Source organism: Mobula birostris, chromosome 10 (assembly GCF_030028105.1).
Source record: "Mobula birostris isolate sMobBir1 chromosome 10, sMobBir1.hap1, whole genome shotgun sequence".
In the NCBI taxonomy this organism is placed as follows: domain Eukaryota; kingdom Metazoa; phylum Chordata; class Chondrichthyes; order Myliobatiformes; family Myliobatidae; genus Mobula; species Mobula birostris.
In genome coordinates this window covers 102,331,060-102,350,649 of record NC_092379.1, presented here as the reverse complement: position 1 = coordinate 102,350,649, position 19,590 = coordinate 102,331,060, and the positions used below count along the sequence as shown (strand labels likewise).

Here is a 19,590-nt window from a genome sequence, read left to right as displayed (position 1 = left end):
ATTGTAAATTTGCACAGTTAGGCAGTAAGGGAAAGTGAAGTTAACACCAGAAATTAACATTACTATACAAACTAACATCATATACAAGAGTATTGGTAAGTACAGGGCAGCTGTTAAGCCGAGTGGAGTTGACACAAAGTGTGGGAGATGCAAAGGGTCATCTTCCTACACACATCAGGATATCACAGACACACAGGCCATATTCTAATGACCAGTAAAATTTTGGATGAAATATTTCCCAACATCATTCGGTATTGCAGTCTGCACGTGTTTTTGAATATTTCTTATTCTGGTGCTTCTGTGAATCTGTTTTTCAGTTTTATTTTATTACAGGTAAAGAAGAACCTTTTTTTTTGTCCATGTTGATTCGTCAGCATTTGTCTGACTGTAATTTCCTGTTTCCATTTAATCATGCTATTGTAGCTCCTAACTTCATATTTTCTGTGAACGTGTGTATACAATTCTAGAGAATTTTAGGACTCTGCAATGCCTTTAAGAAATCATGAATAACAGTGATTAATCCCCATGTTACGCAGGACCTCAGCTAATCAGGGAACCATCCCGTAAACATACAAGAAACTTTGAGCATGAGATGCCCAGAAGTTTTTGACAAAATTCCATGTTTCCATTTCATCACGTCATTATGCCTCCTAACCTTGTATTTTCTGCAAATGTGAGTATACAATTCTCTACATTTTAGGACTCTGCACTGCCTTTAAGAAATCATGGATAACAGTGGTTAATCCCCATGTTACACAGGACCTCAGCATAATCAGGGAGCCACCTCTGTAAACATACAAGAAACTTCGGTCACGAGATGCCCAGAAGTTTTTGACGAAATTCCAAAGGTTAATTTTCTCATGTCCGACCTGGGCCTGTATGTTTGCAATCACGGCACTGAGTGGATATAAAATAAAACACACCATCATTCCATTGAAGCTGCCAGAGACAAATGCAGAAATCCCACTGGGAATGTCTTTATCCAAGAGCAAATTCTTAATTGGATCTTTGAAAGAGAAATAAAGTGCGCAGCCTATTCCATTCCTCAATACAATGGGGATGAAGCCTTGGTAGTACCCAAGTTGTAACCTATCCTTAAAAATATAGGAATTAAACAACCTTAGGATACTTTGGATACTAGGAAGTTTTGCATCTTTCCTGTGGTCTTGAAGAATATTTTGGACACGTTCAAATGGAGTCAACACTAGGGCTTCCATAGCTCCAGATAATGATCCTGCAATGAAGTGATGGTACATAGTTATATTCTTAGGATTCATGCTCCCAATGATGCTGTCATAGGTGCCAAACAACAATGTGCCTTGGATTGTTTTAGCTAGAAGAGGTGGGAGAATTCCTCTGTAAAATCTGAGGAAACCTTCTTGACGGAGTTGAGAAAAAGCTTTTCGGATAATGAAACCATGAATTTGCTGCCGAAAAATTGTCTTGTGGATTGGGAATGTCAGAACTGTAGCAAGACAGCTAGAGGTTGCCCCAATTCCACAGTTCCTTAGCGAGGTTAGCACTGAATTGGTGACTGAGTCTTCAGGGTTCTCCTGCATTTTTACTTCTGTAACAAACAAACAAATTTTTTGATGCACAAATGTTTACAACGTACCAGCTTTTACTTCACACACATTATACTCGAGAATATAAAACCTAAACAATATATAAATAGAAACATAGAAAACCTACAGCACAATACAGGCCCTTTGGCCCACAAAGCAGTGCTGAACATGTCCTTACTTTAGAAATTACCTGGGGCAGGGGTCCCCAACCTTTTTTGCACCGTGGACTGGTTTAATATTGACAATATTCTTGCGGACCGGCCGACCGGGCGGGGGGGCGGTGTTCAAGTAGGGTTAAGCTCACCTCAACAAGTCTTTTACAGATAGGGTTGCCAACTTTCTCACTCCCAAATAAGGGACAAGAGTAGCAGTCAAATCCCGGGACACTTTACCTCAGGAAAGACTACCATGGCCATGAAGCCTTGCGCAGGTACCTGTGTGCGCATGCGCGTACATGCGAATTTCCGCCCCCCCCCCCACAAATCGGTTTTGCCTTCATCTTTCCAACTATACTGTACATACATTATTTCTACTTTATATAGGCTGTCTATTTATCATATCATTCCCGCTTTTTCTATAGGTTAGTGTTATTTATTTTTGGTTTTATGTGTTATTTGCTATGATTTGGTGGGTTATTTTTTGGGTCTTCCCATATAAATTAATGATAATTGCTTCTTCGCTTCACGCCATTTCAGCATGAAAGGTTTCATAGGAATGCTTACTTTAGCGGGGGAAATACGGGACAAACCAATTTAGCCCAATGTACGGGATGTCCCGGCAAATACAGGACAGTTGGCAACCCTATGTTCAAGTTCAACAGTGCGTGACAGGGAATGAGGAAAGGTGCAGCTGGCTCATTTCGTTTCCTCACGGCCCGGTGGTTGGGGACTGCTGATCTTATACACCTCTATCAGGACCCTCTCATTCTCTGTCATTCCAAGGAAAAAAGGCCACATTCACTCAACCTGTTTTCATAAGGCATGCTCCCCAATCCAGGCAACATCCTTGTAAATTTCCTCTGCACCCTTTCTATGGTTTCTGCATCCTTCCTATAGTGAGGCGACCAGAACTGAGCAAAGTACTCCAAATGGGGTCTGACCAGGGTCCTTTACAGCTGCAACAGTACCTCTTGGCTTCTAAACTCAATCCCATGATTGATGAAGGCCAATGCACCGTATGCTTTCTTAACCACAGAGTCAACCTGCGCAGCAGCTTTGAGTGTCCTGTGGACTCGGACCCCAAGATCCCTCTGATCCTTCACACTGCCATTAATACTATATGCTGTCATCATATTTGACCTACCAAGATGAACCACCTCACACTTATCTGGGTTGAACACCATCTGCCACTTCTCAGCCCAGTTTTGCATCCTATCAATGTCCCGCTGTAACCTCTGACAGCCCTCCACACTATCCACAACACCCCAACCTTTGTGTCATCAGCAAACTTACTAACCCATCCCTCCACTTCCTCATCCAGGTCATTTATAAAAATCATGCAGAGTAGGGGTCCCAGAACAGATCGCTGAGGCACATCACTGGTGACTGACCTCCATGCAGAATATGACCTGTCTACAACCACCCTTTGCCATCTGTGGGCAAGTCAGTTCTGGATCCACAAAGCAATGTCCCCTTGGATCCCATGCCTCCTTACTTTCTCAGTAAACTTTCCATAGGGTACCTTGTCAAATGCCTTGCTGAAATCCATTTTCACTTGTAAATTGTACACTTGTTTTACATCTCTTAGCAAGTCACATTTTCTGTTAATTAGCATCTTCCTATAGAAATTAGTTTACATAACCAAATTTCTTGCAGTTTGACTTAATATAAAAAGAATGAAATTTGCTCTAAACAAATTTAATTTTTAAAAAAAGTTAATTCATAAATGCATTGACCTGGAGACAAAATTCACCAATTTACAGCAAAAACTGGATATCACTTGAGCCACGTTGTTAGTTCTTATCACAGTTTAGACCAGATGTCTGCTTCCCATAGCAACTTCATAAAAACAGGTCTTTTCCTTCTTCTGAGCAATCCATCGGGATTTAGGATGATTTCCTCCTCCTCTGGTCTTGTGGGCTCTCAGAGCATTGCTAAAGTCACAATCGGAGCAGCAGACAACTAGATCACTACCCGCTCTGGATCATATAAGCTATTTTAACTTAACTCTCCTTAGTGTATCCTCGGCATTTCTCTAGTGTTAAAGAAACACACTTTAGTCAGCCACTGTCATCTCAGCTTTAGTTCTTCAATTTCATTCCAAGCAACAGCCCAGGTACCATTGTCACATTTATTTCTGATTAAGGTCAAGTAAACTAGTTTTTACTACTGCATACCTTCAACTGATATAAAATTAATTGTGATATATTTTTAAATTAGGTTGACATATGAATTGTTAACTGTAGATGGCAGTCTTCCCATGCAGTGGATGGATTGTGCCTTGACACTAGTTACATGAATGAACACTGGAGACCCAGAATGCAATGGCAGAAAAATGAATGAACATAACAAAAGAAACGAGTAAAATTAGACAAATTTACATTGAGGTCAAACCTGGATGATCCATCACTTCTCGCTCTCTTCCCTATCTCTTGAAAGGAATAAAGAGTTGACGATTTGTGCCGAGACCTTTCATCATGGCTGATGATAGATCTCAGCCCAAACATCGACTCTATTCATTTCAATCGATGCTGCCTGAACCATTGAGTTCCTCCAGCACTTGTGCCTTGATTCACTTGAGGTGCTCATGTCTATCAATCTCTGTCTTGATTACCATAAGTCCATTAAGCATAGGAGCAGAATTAGGCCACTGGGCCCATCAATTTGCTTGCCATTCCAGTGTGGCTGACTACTATCCCTCTCAATCTCATTCTCCTGCCTTCTCATCATAATGTTTGACCCCTGACTAATTAAGACGTAATTATATTTCAATAACTCCACCTCCACAGCTCTCTGAGATAGAGAATCTCAAAGATTCACAAAGTTCTGAGAAGAAGTTTGCTGTCATCACTGTCTCTTATGGGTTGTCTCTTCCAAAGCTATGCTTCTTAGTTCTAGATACCCCCAGTAGGGGAAACATCTTCATTTCATTTTAAAATCTTTTTATTAATTATTATTGAAAATTAACAAAGAAAAATACATTAAAATAATCAAGTCAATATATCAATAAGTATAATAAGAGTCAAACTATTAACCAAACCAAACAGTATATCATTAATAATAATTTTAAAAAACAAAATGTTAAAGCTATATTTTTTTTTGAAAAAAAAGGAAAAAGGAACCCCTACTAACTAAAACACAAAAAAACCCAACAAACAAACAAACAAAAAAAAACGAGAAATAAAAACCCATTTGGAGCACAAATCCGGAGCTATACGCCATACAAGCTTCTATTAAAAAAAGACATCAATCTGCCAACCAAATCCATTTACCCAAGAATCAGAAGGGAACCATCTTAATTAACTAGGGAAACATCTTCATGACTTTTGCCCTGTCAATTCTCCTCAGAATATTACATGTCTCTCATTCTTCAAAACTCCATTGAATGCAAACTCCAACCTTTCTTCACATGTAAAAATAAGAACATAAGAAATAGAAGCAGGAGTAGGCCATCTGGCCCATCGAGCCTGCCCCGCCATTCAATAAGATCATGGCTGATTTGTCCGTAAGCTCAGCTCCATCTACCTGCCTTTCCCCCATAACCCTTAATTCCCCTACTATGTAAAAATCTATCTAACTGTATCTTAAATATATTTCATGAAGAAGCCTCAACTACTTCCCTGGGCAGAGAATTCAACAGATTCACCACTCTCTGGGAAAAACAGTTTCTCCTCATCTTTGTCCTAAATCTTCTCCCCTGAATGTTGAGGTAATGTCCCTTAGTTCTAGTCTCACCTACCAATGGAAACAACTTTCCTACTTCTATCTTATCCCTTTCAAAATTTTGTATGTTTCTATAAGATCCCCTCTCATTCTTCTGAACTCCAGAGAGTATAGTTCCAGGCGACTCAAACTCTCCTCATAGGTTAACCCCTTCATCCCTGGAATCAACCTGGTGAACCTCCTCTGCACTGCCTCCAAAGCCAGTATATCTTTCCTCAAGTATGGAGAGCAGAACTGCACACAGTACTGCAGGTGCAGCCTCACCAGTACCCTGTATAGTTGCAGCATGACCTCCCTGCTCTTGAATTCAATCCCTCTAGCAATGAAGGCCAACATTCCGTTTGCCTTCTTAATAACCTGTCGTACCTGCAAGCCAACTTTTTGAGATTCATGCACAAGCACTCCTAAGTCCCTCTGCACAACAGCATGCTGCAGTCTTTCACTATTTAAATAATAATCTGCTCTTCTATTATTCCTTCCAAAGTGGATGATCTCGCATTTACCAAAGTTGTATTCCATCTGTCAGACCTTGGCCCACTCACTTAATCTATCTATCTCCCTCTGCAGACTCTCCACATCTCTGTACAATTTGCTTTTCCACTCAGTTTAGTGTCATCAGCAAATTTTACTATGCTACACTGAGTCCCCTCTTCCAAATCATCAATGTAAATGGTAAACAGCTGCGGGCCCAGCACTGACCCCTGCGGCACCCCACTCACCACTGACTGCCAACCGGAGAAACACCCATTTATACCAACTCTCTGCCTTTTATCGGTTAACCAATCCACTATCCATGCCAATACACTTCCTCTGACTCCACGCATCCATATCTTATTTATAAGTCTCTTGTGCAGCACCTTATCGAATGTCTTCTGGAAATCCAAGTATACAACATCCACCTGTACCCCTCCATCCACTGCACTCATTATGTCCTCAAAGAACCCCAGTAAGTTTGTCAAACAGGACCTGCCCTTTCTGAATCCATGCTGCGTCTGTCTAATGGAACCACTCCTTTCTACATGTTTTGCTATTTCTTCCTTAATGACAGCTTCAAGCATTTTCCCCAACTACAGACGTTAAGGTAACTGGCCTATAGATGCCCATCTTTTGCCTGCATCCTTTTTTAAAAGGTGGCGTGACATTTGCTGTCTTCCAATCCGCCGGGACCTGCCCAGAGTCTAGAGAGTTTTGGTAAATGATTACCAACGCGTTTACTATAACCTCTGCCAACTCCCTCAGCACCCTGGGATGCGTCCCATAAGGACCAGGGGACTTATCTGCCTTCAGACCCTTTATGCTCATCATTATCTCTTTAGTGATGGTGATTTTATCAAGGTCCTCACCTCCCATTTCATCCATAACATCATTCTTTGGCATATTAGATGTGTCCTCCATGTGAAGACCGACACAAAATAGTTGTTCAATGCCTCAGCCATTTCCTTATCACCCAATATCAATTTCCCCTTCTCGTCTTCCAAGGGACCTACATTGACTTTTAGCCACCCACTTCTGCTTTATATATTTATAAAAACTTTTCCTATCTGTTTTTATATTTTGTGCTAATTTACTTTCATACTCTATCTTCCCTTTCCTTATTTCTCATTTAGTTGTTCTCCGTTGCTTTTTAAAGTTTTCCCAATCCTCCAGTCTCCCACTACTCTTTGCGACTTTGTACATGAGCTTTTAATTAGATACTATCTTTTATTTCCTTAGTTATCCAAGGCTGGCTCTCCCCACGTTTGCTGTCCTTACTTTTGACTGGAATATACTTTTGTTGAACACTGTGAAAAATCTCTTTGAAAGTATTCCACTGTTCCTCAACTGTTCTACCAAATAGCCTGTGCTGCCAATCCACATTAGCCAACTCCTCTGTCATCCTGTTGTAGTCTCCCTTATTATCTCCCATAATACAGTAGTTTTAGATCTAACTATTTCATCCTCTATCTGAATGCGAAATTCAATCATACTATGATCACTCTTTCCCTGACTACAAGATCGTTAATCTTACCTGTCTCATTGCACAGGACTAGATCTAAGATAGTATTTTCCCTTGTAGGTTCACTAAGATGATGCTCAAGAAAGCCATCATGGATGCATTTTATGAAGTCCTCCTCAAGACTTCCTTGACCAACCTGATTCACTCAATCTATGTGGAAGTTAAAATCCCTCATGACAATTGCCGTTCCGTTCTTACAAGCTTCAGTCATTTCTTGGTTAATCGCCTCTGCCACTGCAATATTTTTATTAGGTGACCTATAGACAATGCCCACCAGTGACTTTTTTCTTTTACTATTCTTAGTCTCTATCTAGATGGACTCAACATTCTGCTCCATAGATCTTATGTTGTCTCTCACAATCACCCTGATGTCATCCTTAATTAAGAGCGCCATCCCACCTCCTTTGCCTTCCTAAACAACTTCATTCCATGAACAAACCCAGTGAAACTTCACAGCACTACTTCCAAAGTGCTAAATGGCACTGGATTTTGTGTGCATCATCATTAACTTGTTGTAAGGTGGTCTATGGATTAGTTTGTATGAGTATAGTTAGAAACTACTACTACTAGTAGTAGTAGTAGTATAGTTAGAAAGGCTGAGGTAAAATACTAACTCTGTAATGTAATAGTAGTACATCCCTTACATGGGTGCTAAGGAAGAGGAACCTTGGATGACCCAAGAGGTCTTAAGTTAAGTCAGACAGAAAAAGGAAGCAGATGTACAATTTAGGAAGCTAAATCAAATGTTGTGGACTGTAAAGACAGAACAAAAGTGCTGAAGAAGGTGATTAGGAAGAGCAAAAAGAGCCATGAATGTCTTTAGTCTGCATGGTCAAGGATAGTCAATGCATTTTAAATTTATTATTAAGAAAAAGAGTATAACTAAGGAGAGGATAGGTCCACTCAAGGATAAAAGAGTGAATGTTTGCTTGGAGTCACAGCAAGTAGCTGAAGTACTACAAACGTTTGTAAATGAGTATTTTGTATTGCTATTTACTGAGAATTAATTTAAGAATAGTGAAAAAAAATGGGGCATACTAATGTGTTGCAACACTTTGCGATTAAGGAAAAATAGTGCTGGGTCTTCTGACAAGCATTCAGGTGGATAAATCCCTAGAGTCTGATGGCATATATCCCAAAATATTGGAAGATGCAAGTGAGGAGATTACTGGAATTTTCCCAAGAATCTTTGTGTCCTCTCTAGCTACAGGTGAGGTCCCAGAGGAATGAAGTGTAGCAGATGTTGGTCCTTTGTTCAATAAGGGAAATAGGGATAACCCAGGTAACTATAGACTGGTGCACCTCATGTAATTGGTAGAGAAGCTATTGTGGAGGATGCAGAGAGATAGAATTTATGCACATTTGATACAGTATGGTTCACTTGGGTACAGTCAAAATAATTTTTTGTGAGTCAGGTAATGCTTTACAAACTTTATTGCTTTTTTTAGGAGGTGACAAATGTGTTTAAAGAGGGTAAGCAGTGGATGTATTCTACATGGACTCTAGTAAAGCATTTGGTAAGGTTCCTCATGGTGGGTTGATTCAGAAGATATATGAGATCCCAGGTGAACTGAAAGTTCGGATTTGGAACTGGCTTGCCCGTAGAAGACAGAATAGGAGTGAAAGGCTATTAATCAGGTTGGAGGTCTGTGACTAGTGATGTTCCACAAGGTTTGGTTCTGGGAACTCTGTAGTTTGTAATGCATAGCAATGATTGGCATGAAAATGAAGATGGGTGGATTCACAGGTTTGTGGTTAACACCAAAATGGAGTTGTGGATGGTGAAAGGAGTATCAAAGAATATAGCAAGATGTATTTCAAATGCAGATATGGGCAAAGAAATGGCAGACAGAGTTTAAAGAAATAATTCAGCTATTAAGAAAAACTTTAGTTAGATGACATGTGGAGTATTGTGTGCAGTTCTGGTTGCCCCATTATAGGAAAGATGTGGAGAAGGGGGAAAGTAGCGGAAGAGGTTTATCGAGATGCTGCCTGAATTAGTGGGTTTGAGCTATAGGCAAAGGTTGCACAGATATGGACCTAGAGTGTCAGAGCCTGAGGGGAGAAATGATAGAGGTCTATAATGATTATGGGAGGCATAGGTATGTAGACAGTCAGAATCTTTTCCCCAGGGTATAATGTCAAACAATAGAAGGCATGTTTTTAAGGTTAGAGGGAGAGAGTATAAAGGTGACATGAGGGGTAAGTTTTCTTTTAATGTAGAAAGTGATGGGTGCCTGGAATAAGTTGCCAGGGATAGAAGTAGAAGCAAGCAGTTTGGTGGAACTTAAATAGACATATGAATATGAAGGAAATGGCCAGGTATGGATGATCGAGAGGAAGAGGTGATTTAGTATAGAGTGGCGTCAAGATCAGCACATATTCATGGCTGAATGGGCTGTTCAGTGCTACTCTGTTCTAGCTGTCAAGCTATGGAAATAAAGAAGAAAATCATGAAAAAGCAGAAGGATGTTGAAGCAACTTCTAAAAGGCACAGCTTTTTGTCTTTGTGCTACATCTTCTCAAGAGAAATAAATACTGTAAACACACCATGGTGACTAGTATGAGGATAAGGGAAAAGGAAACCTTGTTAGCTGAGCTGGTGCCTTCAGCGAGGCTTAGCAGAAAGCATTGTTTAACAGAACACTCACCAAGACTACCAAAGTAGATCCACAAAAGGGAAGACTTATGCCGCTATACTTAAACAAGGAGCTATTAGTTGGGATCCTTGTTCATTTGTGATTGGGTTAGGATGATGATGTAAAGAGAGGATTTTTGATTGCTTGATTTCTTGATTTTTGATACCTGGAATGAAGGATACAATCTAGGCAGCTAATTGAGAGCTCTTTGAGATGGATACTTCATGTGATCACTTAGGCAGAAGACCAAAATGATGATTATCCACAGATGATACTGAGACATCCTGTGGACTCCTGTTTGAAATACTGATGGATCATGAGGGAACTCGTCATATCTATTACAGGGCTTGTCTGACTTATATAAGAGCAGGTGCAAGAATAGGTCTGTCAACCCCTTGAGTCTGCTCCTCCATTCATGAAGTCTTTGCGGATCCAAACCCGGTCAACACTATTTTCCTGCTCCCTACCCATACTCCTTGACATCTTTGTAGTTTAATACTCTGCACTTCTACAGCTGTCTAGGGTGCAGAGTTCCAATGATTTGTGACTCTTTGCGAGAAAACATCCTCATCTTTCTGATCTGAATTGTCTCATCAACCATTTGTCAATCCCCACCCCCACCCCCGAATCTTCCATGTTTCATTAAGATCACCTCTCATTCTTCTAAACTCAAAAGAGTATAGGCCAAACCTGCCCAATCTTGTACATGTACTCCTTAAACTAGAGGAATCTACTCTGCTCCATTTCCAATGGAACGAGACCTTAAAATGTAGATCAAGTGTATTCTGTTTTCTCATTAATACCTAGTAAGGTTGCTTTAAAACTTGTTGAAATTAGACCATTATGCCATTAATCTTCCTAACTACTTGCTGTACCACAATATTTTGTAGTTTCACACTACTTAAATATAATCTTATTTTCATTCTTCCTTCCAAAACTGATAACCTCGTTGCACTCCATCTATCAATCCCTTGTCAACACACATGGTCTATCTTACACCCCGGAGTCTTTGGTTCTCCTCACTGATTTCTACCCAAACTATCATCATTTTGGACAGCTATTTAACTAGTTCTTTGTGAAGCAGTTAAACTGTTCCATTTCTAAACACTTCTGATCATCTTTGGGAAAGATAACATCTTACAGCGGGATACTAGTCGAGTGGGCTTTGTATCCTGGATTGTATGAAGCTTTGGGTGTTTTAAAAGATGTCTCATCCAAGTGTGGGGAACGTATTCCACATCATACTCAAGACTGACAGTTAATGAAGTGGCTTTCCAAGGAATCAAGTGGTGAATGTTTCACCACAGGGTACTTGATCTTATACCCACAATATGTATGAGGGCACTCCAATTATTTCTCTTGTCAGATGAAAAGAGAAGTAACTTCATCATCCAAAGGGTATTGAACCTCAGGAATTCTTTGCTCACATTCTCAGTATCTGTGTATATTTAAGATAGAAATAGATTTTGAGATATTTAAGGAGTCGTGGGATACGAGGTTGATGGAAAAAAGTTTTGCCAAGATAAGTGATCAGAATGGCAGCAGACATGTTGATCTAAAGGAGATAATCCTCCTATTTCTTATATTTTTGTGATCTCAGAACAATATATGAAATTGTAAACTAAGGTTTCAGTAGGAATACAAGAGGGGAAATGAAGTGACAAAACTTAGAAGTTTGTGGTAACCCTCACAGTTTGAACATGAGCGTTCATTAAAGCAGTCAGCCAATCAGCATATCCCCACTGTAGAGGAAACCACATCACGATCAGCAAAAGCAGCATACTCTTTACCGACTTGTTTATTTTCACTTCATGGAAATATGATAACGACCAGTATCGAGTACAAGCCCACCGTAGCCTCCCTTGTTATATTTCCTCTTATTCTGCTTTCTGTAGGATATTGCATTCTTCCAGTTTCTCCATCTCCATCTTTTAATTACTCTTGACACTGGCATTCTTTTCGCTCGTGTTTCTGATACCTATTTTTCTCAACTGTGGTTTCCTTTCTATCATAGTTTAACAGAGACAGGTTATTAGAAATATACGTTACATTTCCTGTGTTACTGCTTCCTCTATTTCCTCTGATTCAGAAAAAGGTAAGATTTCCTTTACATTCTTCTTTCACCTCATCAGCTTCCTCATTCAACCAACCATTTATGAAGTCTTCAATATGGTGCTATGACCAGATATATCCTTTTTTCCCCTTCCTTTTCAACATTTATTCAGGATCTGTTATAGCTCTAGGGTACTCTAGATCACCCTTCCATCACCATCAGAACTCATTACTCTTTCCATAGAACCACAGATTAAAAACCTGCCTTTTAGGACCTCGCCTTCAAGCTATCAAGAGTCCCAGTGGTCTTGCCAGTAGAAGCAGCCATTTGCTTGTACTTCTTCCAGTATATTATATGCCCAGTCTTCATTGACTGCTAATTTGTTATACAAGAATGACTCAAAGATTCAGAATCAGAATCAGAATCAGGTTTATTATGACTGGCATGTGTCGTGAGATTTGTTAACTTAGCAGCAGCAGTTCTATACAATACATGGTAATATAGAAGAAAAAAAATGAATAATTAAGTAAATCAATTACAATATATGTATATTGAATAGTTTAAAAATTGTGCAAAAACAGAAATAACATATATTTAAAAAGTGAGGTAGTGTTCACCGGTTCAATGTCCATTTAGGAATCAGATGACAGAGGGGAAGAAGCTGTTCCTGAATCGCTGAGTGTGTGCCTTTGGCTTCTGTGCCTCCTACCTGATGGTAACAGTGAGAAAAGGGCATGCCCTGTGTGCAGGAGGTCCTTAATAATGGGCGCTGCCTTGCTGAGACACTGCTCCTTGAAGATGTCCTGGGTACTTTGTAGGCTAGTACCCAAGATAGAGCAGACTAAATTTACAACCCTCTGCAGCTTCTTTCGGTCCTGTGCAGTAGTCCCTCCATACCAGACAGTGATGCAGCCTGTCAGAATGTGCTCCACGGTACAACTATAGAAGTTTTTGAGCTTCCAGTTATTTGTAACTTTCAATTCCCCATTTCACTCACTCTGAGTTCCTTGTCTTTAAAGATCTTCATCTTTTAAGCTGAGCTCTGTGTCTTTGGCTTCATACATGGTTCCAACAAAGCTCTACAAGCTTGAGACACAGCACCTCATCTTCTGTCTGAGCATATTTCTGCTTGTACACCCAATTCTGAATTCAGCAATTCTAGTCTTGCACCTGTCCTTTTCATCATTCAGTCCTTCCATCCCAATTCTACTGGTAATTTCAGATTTGATTAATTTGCTCCTTTTCTTGGGCTAGGAAAGGAAAGTTTAGTAGAGCGAACTAAAATACCAATTAACAAAATGGTTTTCCAAAGGGTTTTAAACAGACAAAGTTACAAAGAGGGAATTGCAGAAGTTGCAGCTTAGATAGTTAAGGTACTGCAGTCAATGGTGGGACAAACTGTGTGCATGGGGGGTGGGGGGTGGGGTGGGGTGATGCGGGAGGGAGTGGTGTACAAACTGTGGCAAAGGCCAAAGAGAAACAATGAAAAGACAGGGAGAGGTTCAAAGAGAGAATGGAATTTGACATTGAATTTGTTAGAGAAACAGGGAACCAATATACATGTTTGTAGGAACTTGAGTGATTGGAGGGGATATTCAAATGCTGTTGAGATCTAGTTCAAAACAGCATGTTTAACAGCTTTAGAGGAGCAATGTTACACTCTATTCTGGAATGAAAACATCCAAGCATTATAAAACTGAGGTCAGCAAACAAAATGCTAGTGATCGAAACACAGTCTGAATAGAAAGGTTTCAAAATGGCATTTTAAAATCTTGATGATGAAGGAAAGTTTGGAATGGCATTGAAACTCCTGTCTGTTGAGCCATTGTTGAACATGGAGCCCATTGTATAGGACAGCAGGTGCAATCCTCAAGCTGCTTCAGGTGCCTTGCCCACCAGTATCTGCTGATCCCATTTTGGTCTCATCAGCTACCTTAGGACACACGCAAATCATTGTCAATCCAGAAGGACCAGCTGAGATATGGATTCATGTTTAGATAGGTCAAAGAAAATTGTAGAATATGAAGTTGTCCATTTAATAACAACTCATTAGCAACAAGAAAAAAAAACTTTTTTTTGCTGCATTTCAATGAAAAGTGCAAATGGAGAGTATATTCTTTCAGTTATTTAACATGTTCAGCACAAAACAGGCCCAGAAACCAGATGCATTAATGAACTATTACCGACTGGCGGCTGCATCTGACTCCGACGAGGCCATTGCAGGCAACAGGAGACAAAGGCGGGATGCATTTATGTCACGGGCAATATCTTACATCATTTGGAAATTCACGAAATTAGCAGCAACGTTAAACTGTACCTCCGGTAGCCACAAGAGAATCGTCTCACCTCTGATTTTCGAAGTAATTAAAGCAATTACCTTACCCAGGAATTTCACCGGTTGTCGTTCTTAATCGACGTATTTTTCGTTATTATTACAGTATTATCTATCAAGGATGTAAGATATTGCTGAGCGATGATGGTATTTTTCCGTTTCCCTCAACTTTACACGGTTCTGATCGGAGGGTATAATATCCGTTCAATTGATTCAGCAAAACGGCAGCTGCGGCTCTAATTGGCTGGAGCAGCTTTAGTCCCAAAGTAACAGGATGACAGATGAAACCAGAAATGGAGACCAGTGATGCGCGGAGTCTCGGAAGCAAGCCTTCCTCTCTGTGTCTGACCCGCGAGTGTTCCAAGCTGTTTCTGTTTTAACTCTCGAAATGAACTGAGCTGTTGATACGCCATTATTCAGTATTTCCGACTTGTATCATTCTAAAAATAGGGTTTAAGATTTTTGAATTCTGTAATTGTTTTCACTTCCGCGAGACTTGATTTCAGTCACAGATAATCGTTAATGAAACAGTGTCAGTATCAACAGTATAGTATTAGGTTGGGCCGACGTGTTCGAAGTGGCAGTTCCGCCGCAAAGCCTGGGAAAGACCACGCAAGGACATCCGGAATTGTACAGCCTCTTTAACTATGCACTTGTGCAAATAAAAACCGTACCTCATACATCTCCTTTAAAATTTCCCCTTCTCACCTTAACACTATGCCCGCCAGTATTTGATATTTCCACTCCGGGGAAACGACGCTAGCTACTTCATACATGCTTATCATAATTTTGTACACTTCTTTTGTCGCCACCACCCCCCTCCATCCCCAAGCCTATAAAATTCCAGAGAACACAATCCTAGTTTGTTCGATCTCTCCTTAAAACTCAAATCCCGGCAACATCCCCGCTGAACCTTTTCAGCACCCTCTCCAAAGCATCCACATCTTTCCTGTAATGCAGTGACCAGAAATGGAATTGGAATTGGTTTATGGAGGTTCAGTGAAAAATTTAGGGTTGCACTCAATCCACACAGATCATTTCAAAAACGTAATAGCAATACATCGAGGGGTGGGGGGGGCAATATCAATGCAGAATATAGTGTTACAGTTACAATTAGAGTGAAAGAGTTAGACAGTAATATGCAAGGGCCAACACGAGATGGATTGTGAGGTCAAATTCACCTATAAAGTACGAGGTCATTTCACGATAGAAGCTGTCATAGAGAAGAACAGCATTGAAACGGGCTCTTGGAGCCATCATGTCCATGCCGAAAGCATTTAAACGCCTACTCCCCATTGACCGGCACTTAATCATAATCCTCCCTACCCCTACTATCTCTGTATTTATCCAAGCTGTGCTTAACAGTTGAAATCAAGCTGGCATGGACTACTTGTGCTTGCCACTCACTGCACACTCTCACGACCCTCTGAGTGAAAAAGTTTCCCCACATAGTAATAGACAAGTTAGGGATAGGAACAGACAAGTTCGGGAAACGTTTAATTGGAGTAAGGGGAAATATGAGGCTATCAGGCAGAAACTTGGAAGCATAAATCGGAAATAGATGTTCTCAGGGAAACATACGGAAGAAATGTGGCAAACGTTCAGGGGATATTTGCGTGAGGTTCTGCGTAGATACGTTCCAATGAGACAGGGAAAGGATGGTAGGGTACAGGAACCGTGGTGTACAAAGGCTGTTGTAAATCTAGCCAAGAAAAGAAGCGCTCAAGAAAGGTTCCAAAAACTAGGTAATGATAGAGATCTAAAAGATTATAAGGCTAGCAGGAAGGAGCCTAAGATCAAAATTAGGAGAGCTAGAAGGAGCCATGAGAAGACCTTGGCAGAGAGGATTAAGGAAAATCCCAAGGCATTCTACTAGTATGTAAAGAGCAAGAGGATAAGTCATGAGAGAATAGGACCAATCAAGTGTGACAGTGGAAAAGTGTGTATGGAACCGGAGGAGATGGCAAAGGTACTTAATGAATACTTTGCTTCAATATTCACTACGGAAAAGGATCTTGGTGATTGTAGTGATGACTTGCAGCAGACTGAAAAGCTTGAGCATGTAGATATTAAGGAAGAAGATGTGTTGGAGCTTTTGGGAAGCATCAAGTTGGATAAGTCACCGGGACTGGATGGGATGTACCTCAGGCTACTGTGGGAGGGGAGGGAGGAGATTGCTGAGCCTCTGGGAATGATCCTTGCATTATCAGTGGGGACAGGAGAGGTTCCGGAGAATTGGAGGGTTGTGGATGTTGTTCCCTTATTCAAGAAATGGAGTAGGGATAGCCCAGGAAATTATAGGCCAGTCAGTCTTACTTTGGTGGTTGGCTAGTGTCTTATGAGCCTGATTGAATTTTTTGAGAATGTGACTAAACACGGTGAAGGTAGAGCAGCAGATGTAGTGTATATGGATTTTAGCAAGGCATTTGATAGGTATCCATGCAAGGCTTATTGAGAAAGTAAGGAGACATGGGATTCAAGGGGGCATTGCTTTGTGGATCCAGAACTGATTTGCCCACAGAAGGCAGAGAGTGGTTGTAGACGGGTCATATTCTGCGTGGAGGCCGGTGACAGGGGGTGTCACAAAGGGGGTGCTGGGAACAGACCCAAATGCAAGACACAGACACTAAAGTACAAGGAACAGGACCTGACTAGAGTAGGGACATGACAGGATTCAGGCAAGGAGCAGGGACAAGAATGCAGAGTTGGGCTAGGGAAAGCGGGACCAGGACTAGGAACCATGGACTAGGAGACAAGGCTTGGACTCTGAGCCCAAGACTGGACAAGGACCCAGAACCTGGGTCTTGCCTCAGGCTCGGACCCCGGAACCAGGCAAGGACATGACATGACTTCAGGACAGGATGTGGCTGGGGTCTAGAGGACTGAGCTTGGAGACAAGACAAGGCTCGGACTCCAACCCCAAGACTGGACAAGGACCCAGAACCTGGGTCTTGCCTCGGGCTCGGACCCCGGAACCAGGCAAGGACATGACATGGCTTGAGGCTGGGGTCTTGGGTCTTCAGCTTGGCTTGGGATCCTCGAGGCTTGGGGTGTTGGGTCTTGAGCTTGGCTGAAGGCTGGGGTCTTGGGTCTTGAGCTTTGCTTGGGATCCTCGAGGCTTGGGGTCTAGGGTCTTAAGCTTGGCATGGGATCCTCGAGGCTTGGGTTCTTGGAGCTTGGCTTGGGATCCTTGAGGCTTGGGATCTTGGAGCTTGGCTTGGGATCCTTGAGGCTTGGGTTCTTGGAGCTTGGCTTGGGATCCTTGAGGCTTGGGATCTTGGAGCTTGGCTTGGGATCCTCGAGGCTTGGGTTCTTGGAGCTTGGCTTGGGATCCTCGAGGCTTGGGGTCTAGAGTCTTAATCTTGGCATGGGATCCTCGAGGCTTGGGTTCTTGGAGCTTGGCTTGGGATCCTCGAGGCTTGGGATCTTCGTCTTGAAATGCGCAGGCTGATAACTCAGAGACTGGAGCTGAGAGACAGACTAGGAACTGAACTTCAACATCGAGCCGGGACTTATCCTTCGATAAGCCAGGACTCATCTTTAACACAACACAAACATGAGACAGGACAGAACATAGACATAGAGCCGGGACTTATCCTACGACAAGCCGGGACTCAACTTCATCACCACACCAAGGTGGGACAGGTCTCTCCATCAGGTAACAGCAGAACGGCTGGACTTACCCAACAGGGGCAAGGACAAGACAAGACAGGTCCCCCCGCAGGGCAACAGCAAAACAGCCTTGCTTACCCCACGGAGGCGAGGACAAGAAGAGACAAACACCAAAGAACGACAGACAGTTCCATCTCTACTCTGAGTCTCAGTTCAGCCAGCAACCTCAGCTGGCTACGGAAACAGCTGGATCCCTACCTAGCTCAGAGTGGCTGACGGCCACTCAGCAGGCCCAGGAAACAGCCAAATCCATACCACAAAGACAGCTCTGATTACTGACAGCAAGGCTCCATGAAGCGATGGTTCTCCAACGCAGCCTAGAGATAGCAAGAAGTCACATTAGCCTTCCACTGGCAGGTTGCTCTCAGGGGAACTGACAAGACAAACCAGCAGCCCACACTCAACCCCAAGGCTACTTATATTGCAAACCCAAAGATGGGAATCAGGTACCTATGATTAGCTCAAACAAGGGTCAGCTGGAGGACCTGGAGTCCTGAGTCCACGGACCGGAACGTGAACCAGAATGGGGATTTACGGACTGGACCATGATAGGGGGTCTGTTCTGGGACCCCTACTCATTGTGATTTTTATAAATGACCTAGATGAGGAAATGGAGGGATGGAGTAGTAAATTTGCTGATGACATAAATGTTGCATGTGTTGTGGTTAGTGTGGAGGGCTGTCAGAGGTTACAGCAGGACATTGATAGGATGCAAAACTGGGCTGAGAAGTGGCAGATGGAGTTCAACCCAGATAAGTGTGAGGTTGTTTGTTTTGGTAGGTCAAGTATGATGGCAGAATATAGTACTAATGGTAAGATTCTTGGCAGTGTGAAGGATCAGAGGGATCTTGGGGTCCGAGTCCATAGGACACTCAAAGATGCTTCGCAGGTTGAATCTGTGGTTAAGAAGGTATACGGTACATTGGCCTTCATCAATCATGGGATTGAGTTTAAGAGCCGAGAGGTAATGTTGCTGCTATATAGGACTCTGGTCAGACCCCACTTGCAGTACTGTGCTCAGTTCTGGTTGCTTCACTATAGGAAGGATGTGGAAACCATAGGAAGGGTGCAGAGGAGATTTACAAGGATGTTGCCTAGATTGGGGAGCATGCCTTATGAGAATAGGTTGAGCGAACTTGGCCTTTTCTCCTTGGAGCGACAGAGGATGAGAGGTGACTTGATAGAGGTGTACAAAATAATGAGAGGCATTGATCATGTGGATAGTCAGAGGCTTTTCCCTAGGGCTGAAATGTCTAGCACGAGAGGGCATAGTTTTAAGGTGCTTGGAAGTAGGTACAGAGGAGATGTCGGGTAAGTATTTTACGCAGAGAGTGGTGAGTGCGTGGAATGGGCTGCCGGTGGCGGTGGTGGAGGCGGAAATGATGGGGTCTTTTAAGAGACTCCTGGATGGCTAATGGAGCTTAGAAAAATAGAGGATTATGGGTAAAGCCT

The 19,590-nt window shown here is 42.0% G+C and overlaps 1 protein-coding gene across 1 annotated transcript; it reads right to left on the bottom strand.

Moving 5' to 3' along the window:
* Window positions 1-689: 689 nt before the first annotated feature.
* Window positions 690-1,559, bottom strand: LOC140204565 (solute carrier family 25 member 53-like). The gene has a single exon (XM_072271283.1). It carries the CDS (start codon window positions 1,557-1,559, stop codon window positions 690-692), a length of 870 nt encoding a protein of 289 aa, XP_072127384.1.
* Between the last annotated feature and the right edge of the window lie 18,031 nt (window positions 1,560-19,590).

Excerpts from the sequence above, each read along its gene's own strand:
- LOC140204565 (XM_072271283.1), bottom strand. The coding sequence starts at position 1,559 with ATGCAGGAGAACCCTGAAGACTCAGTCACCAATTCAGTGCTAACCTCG.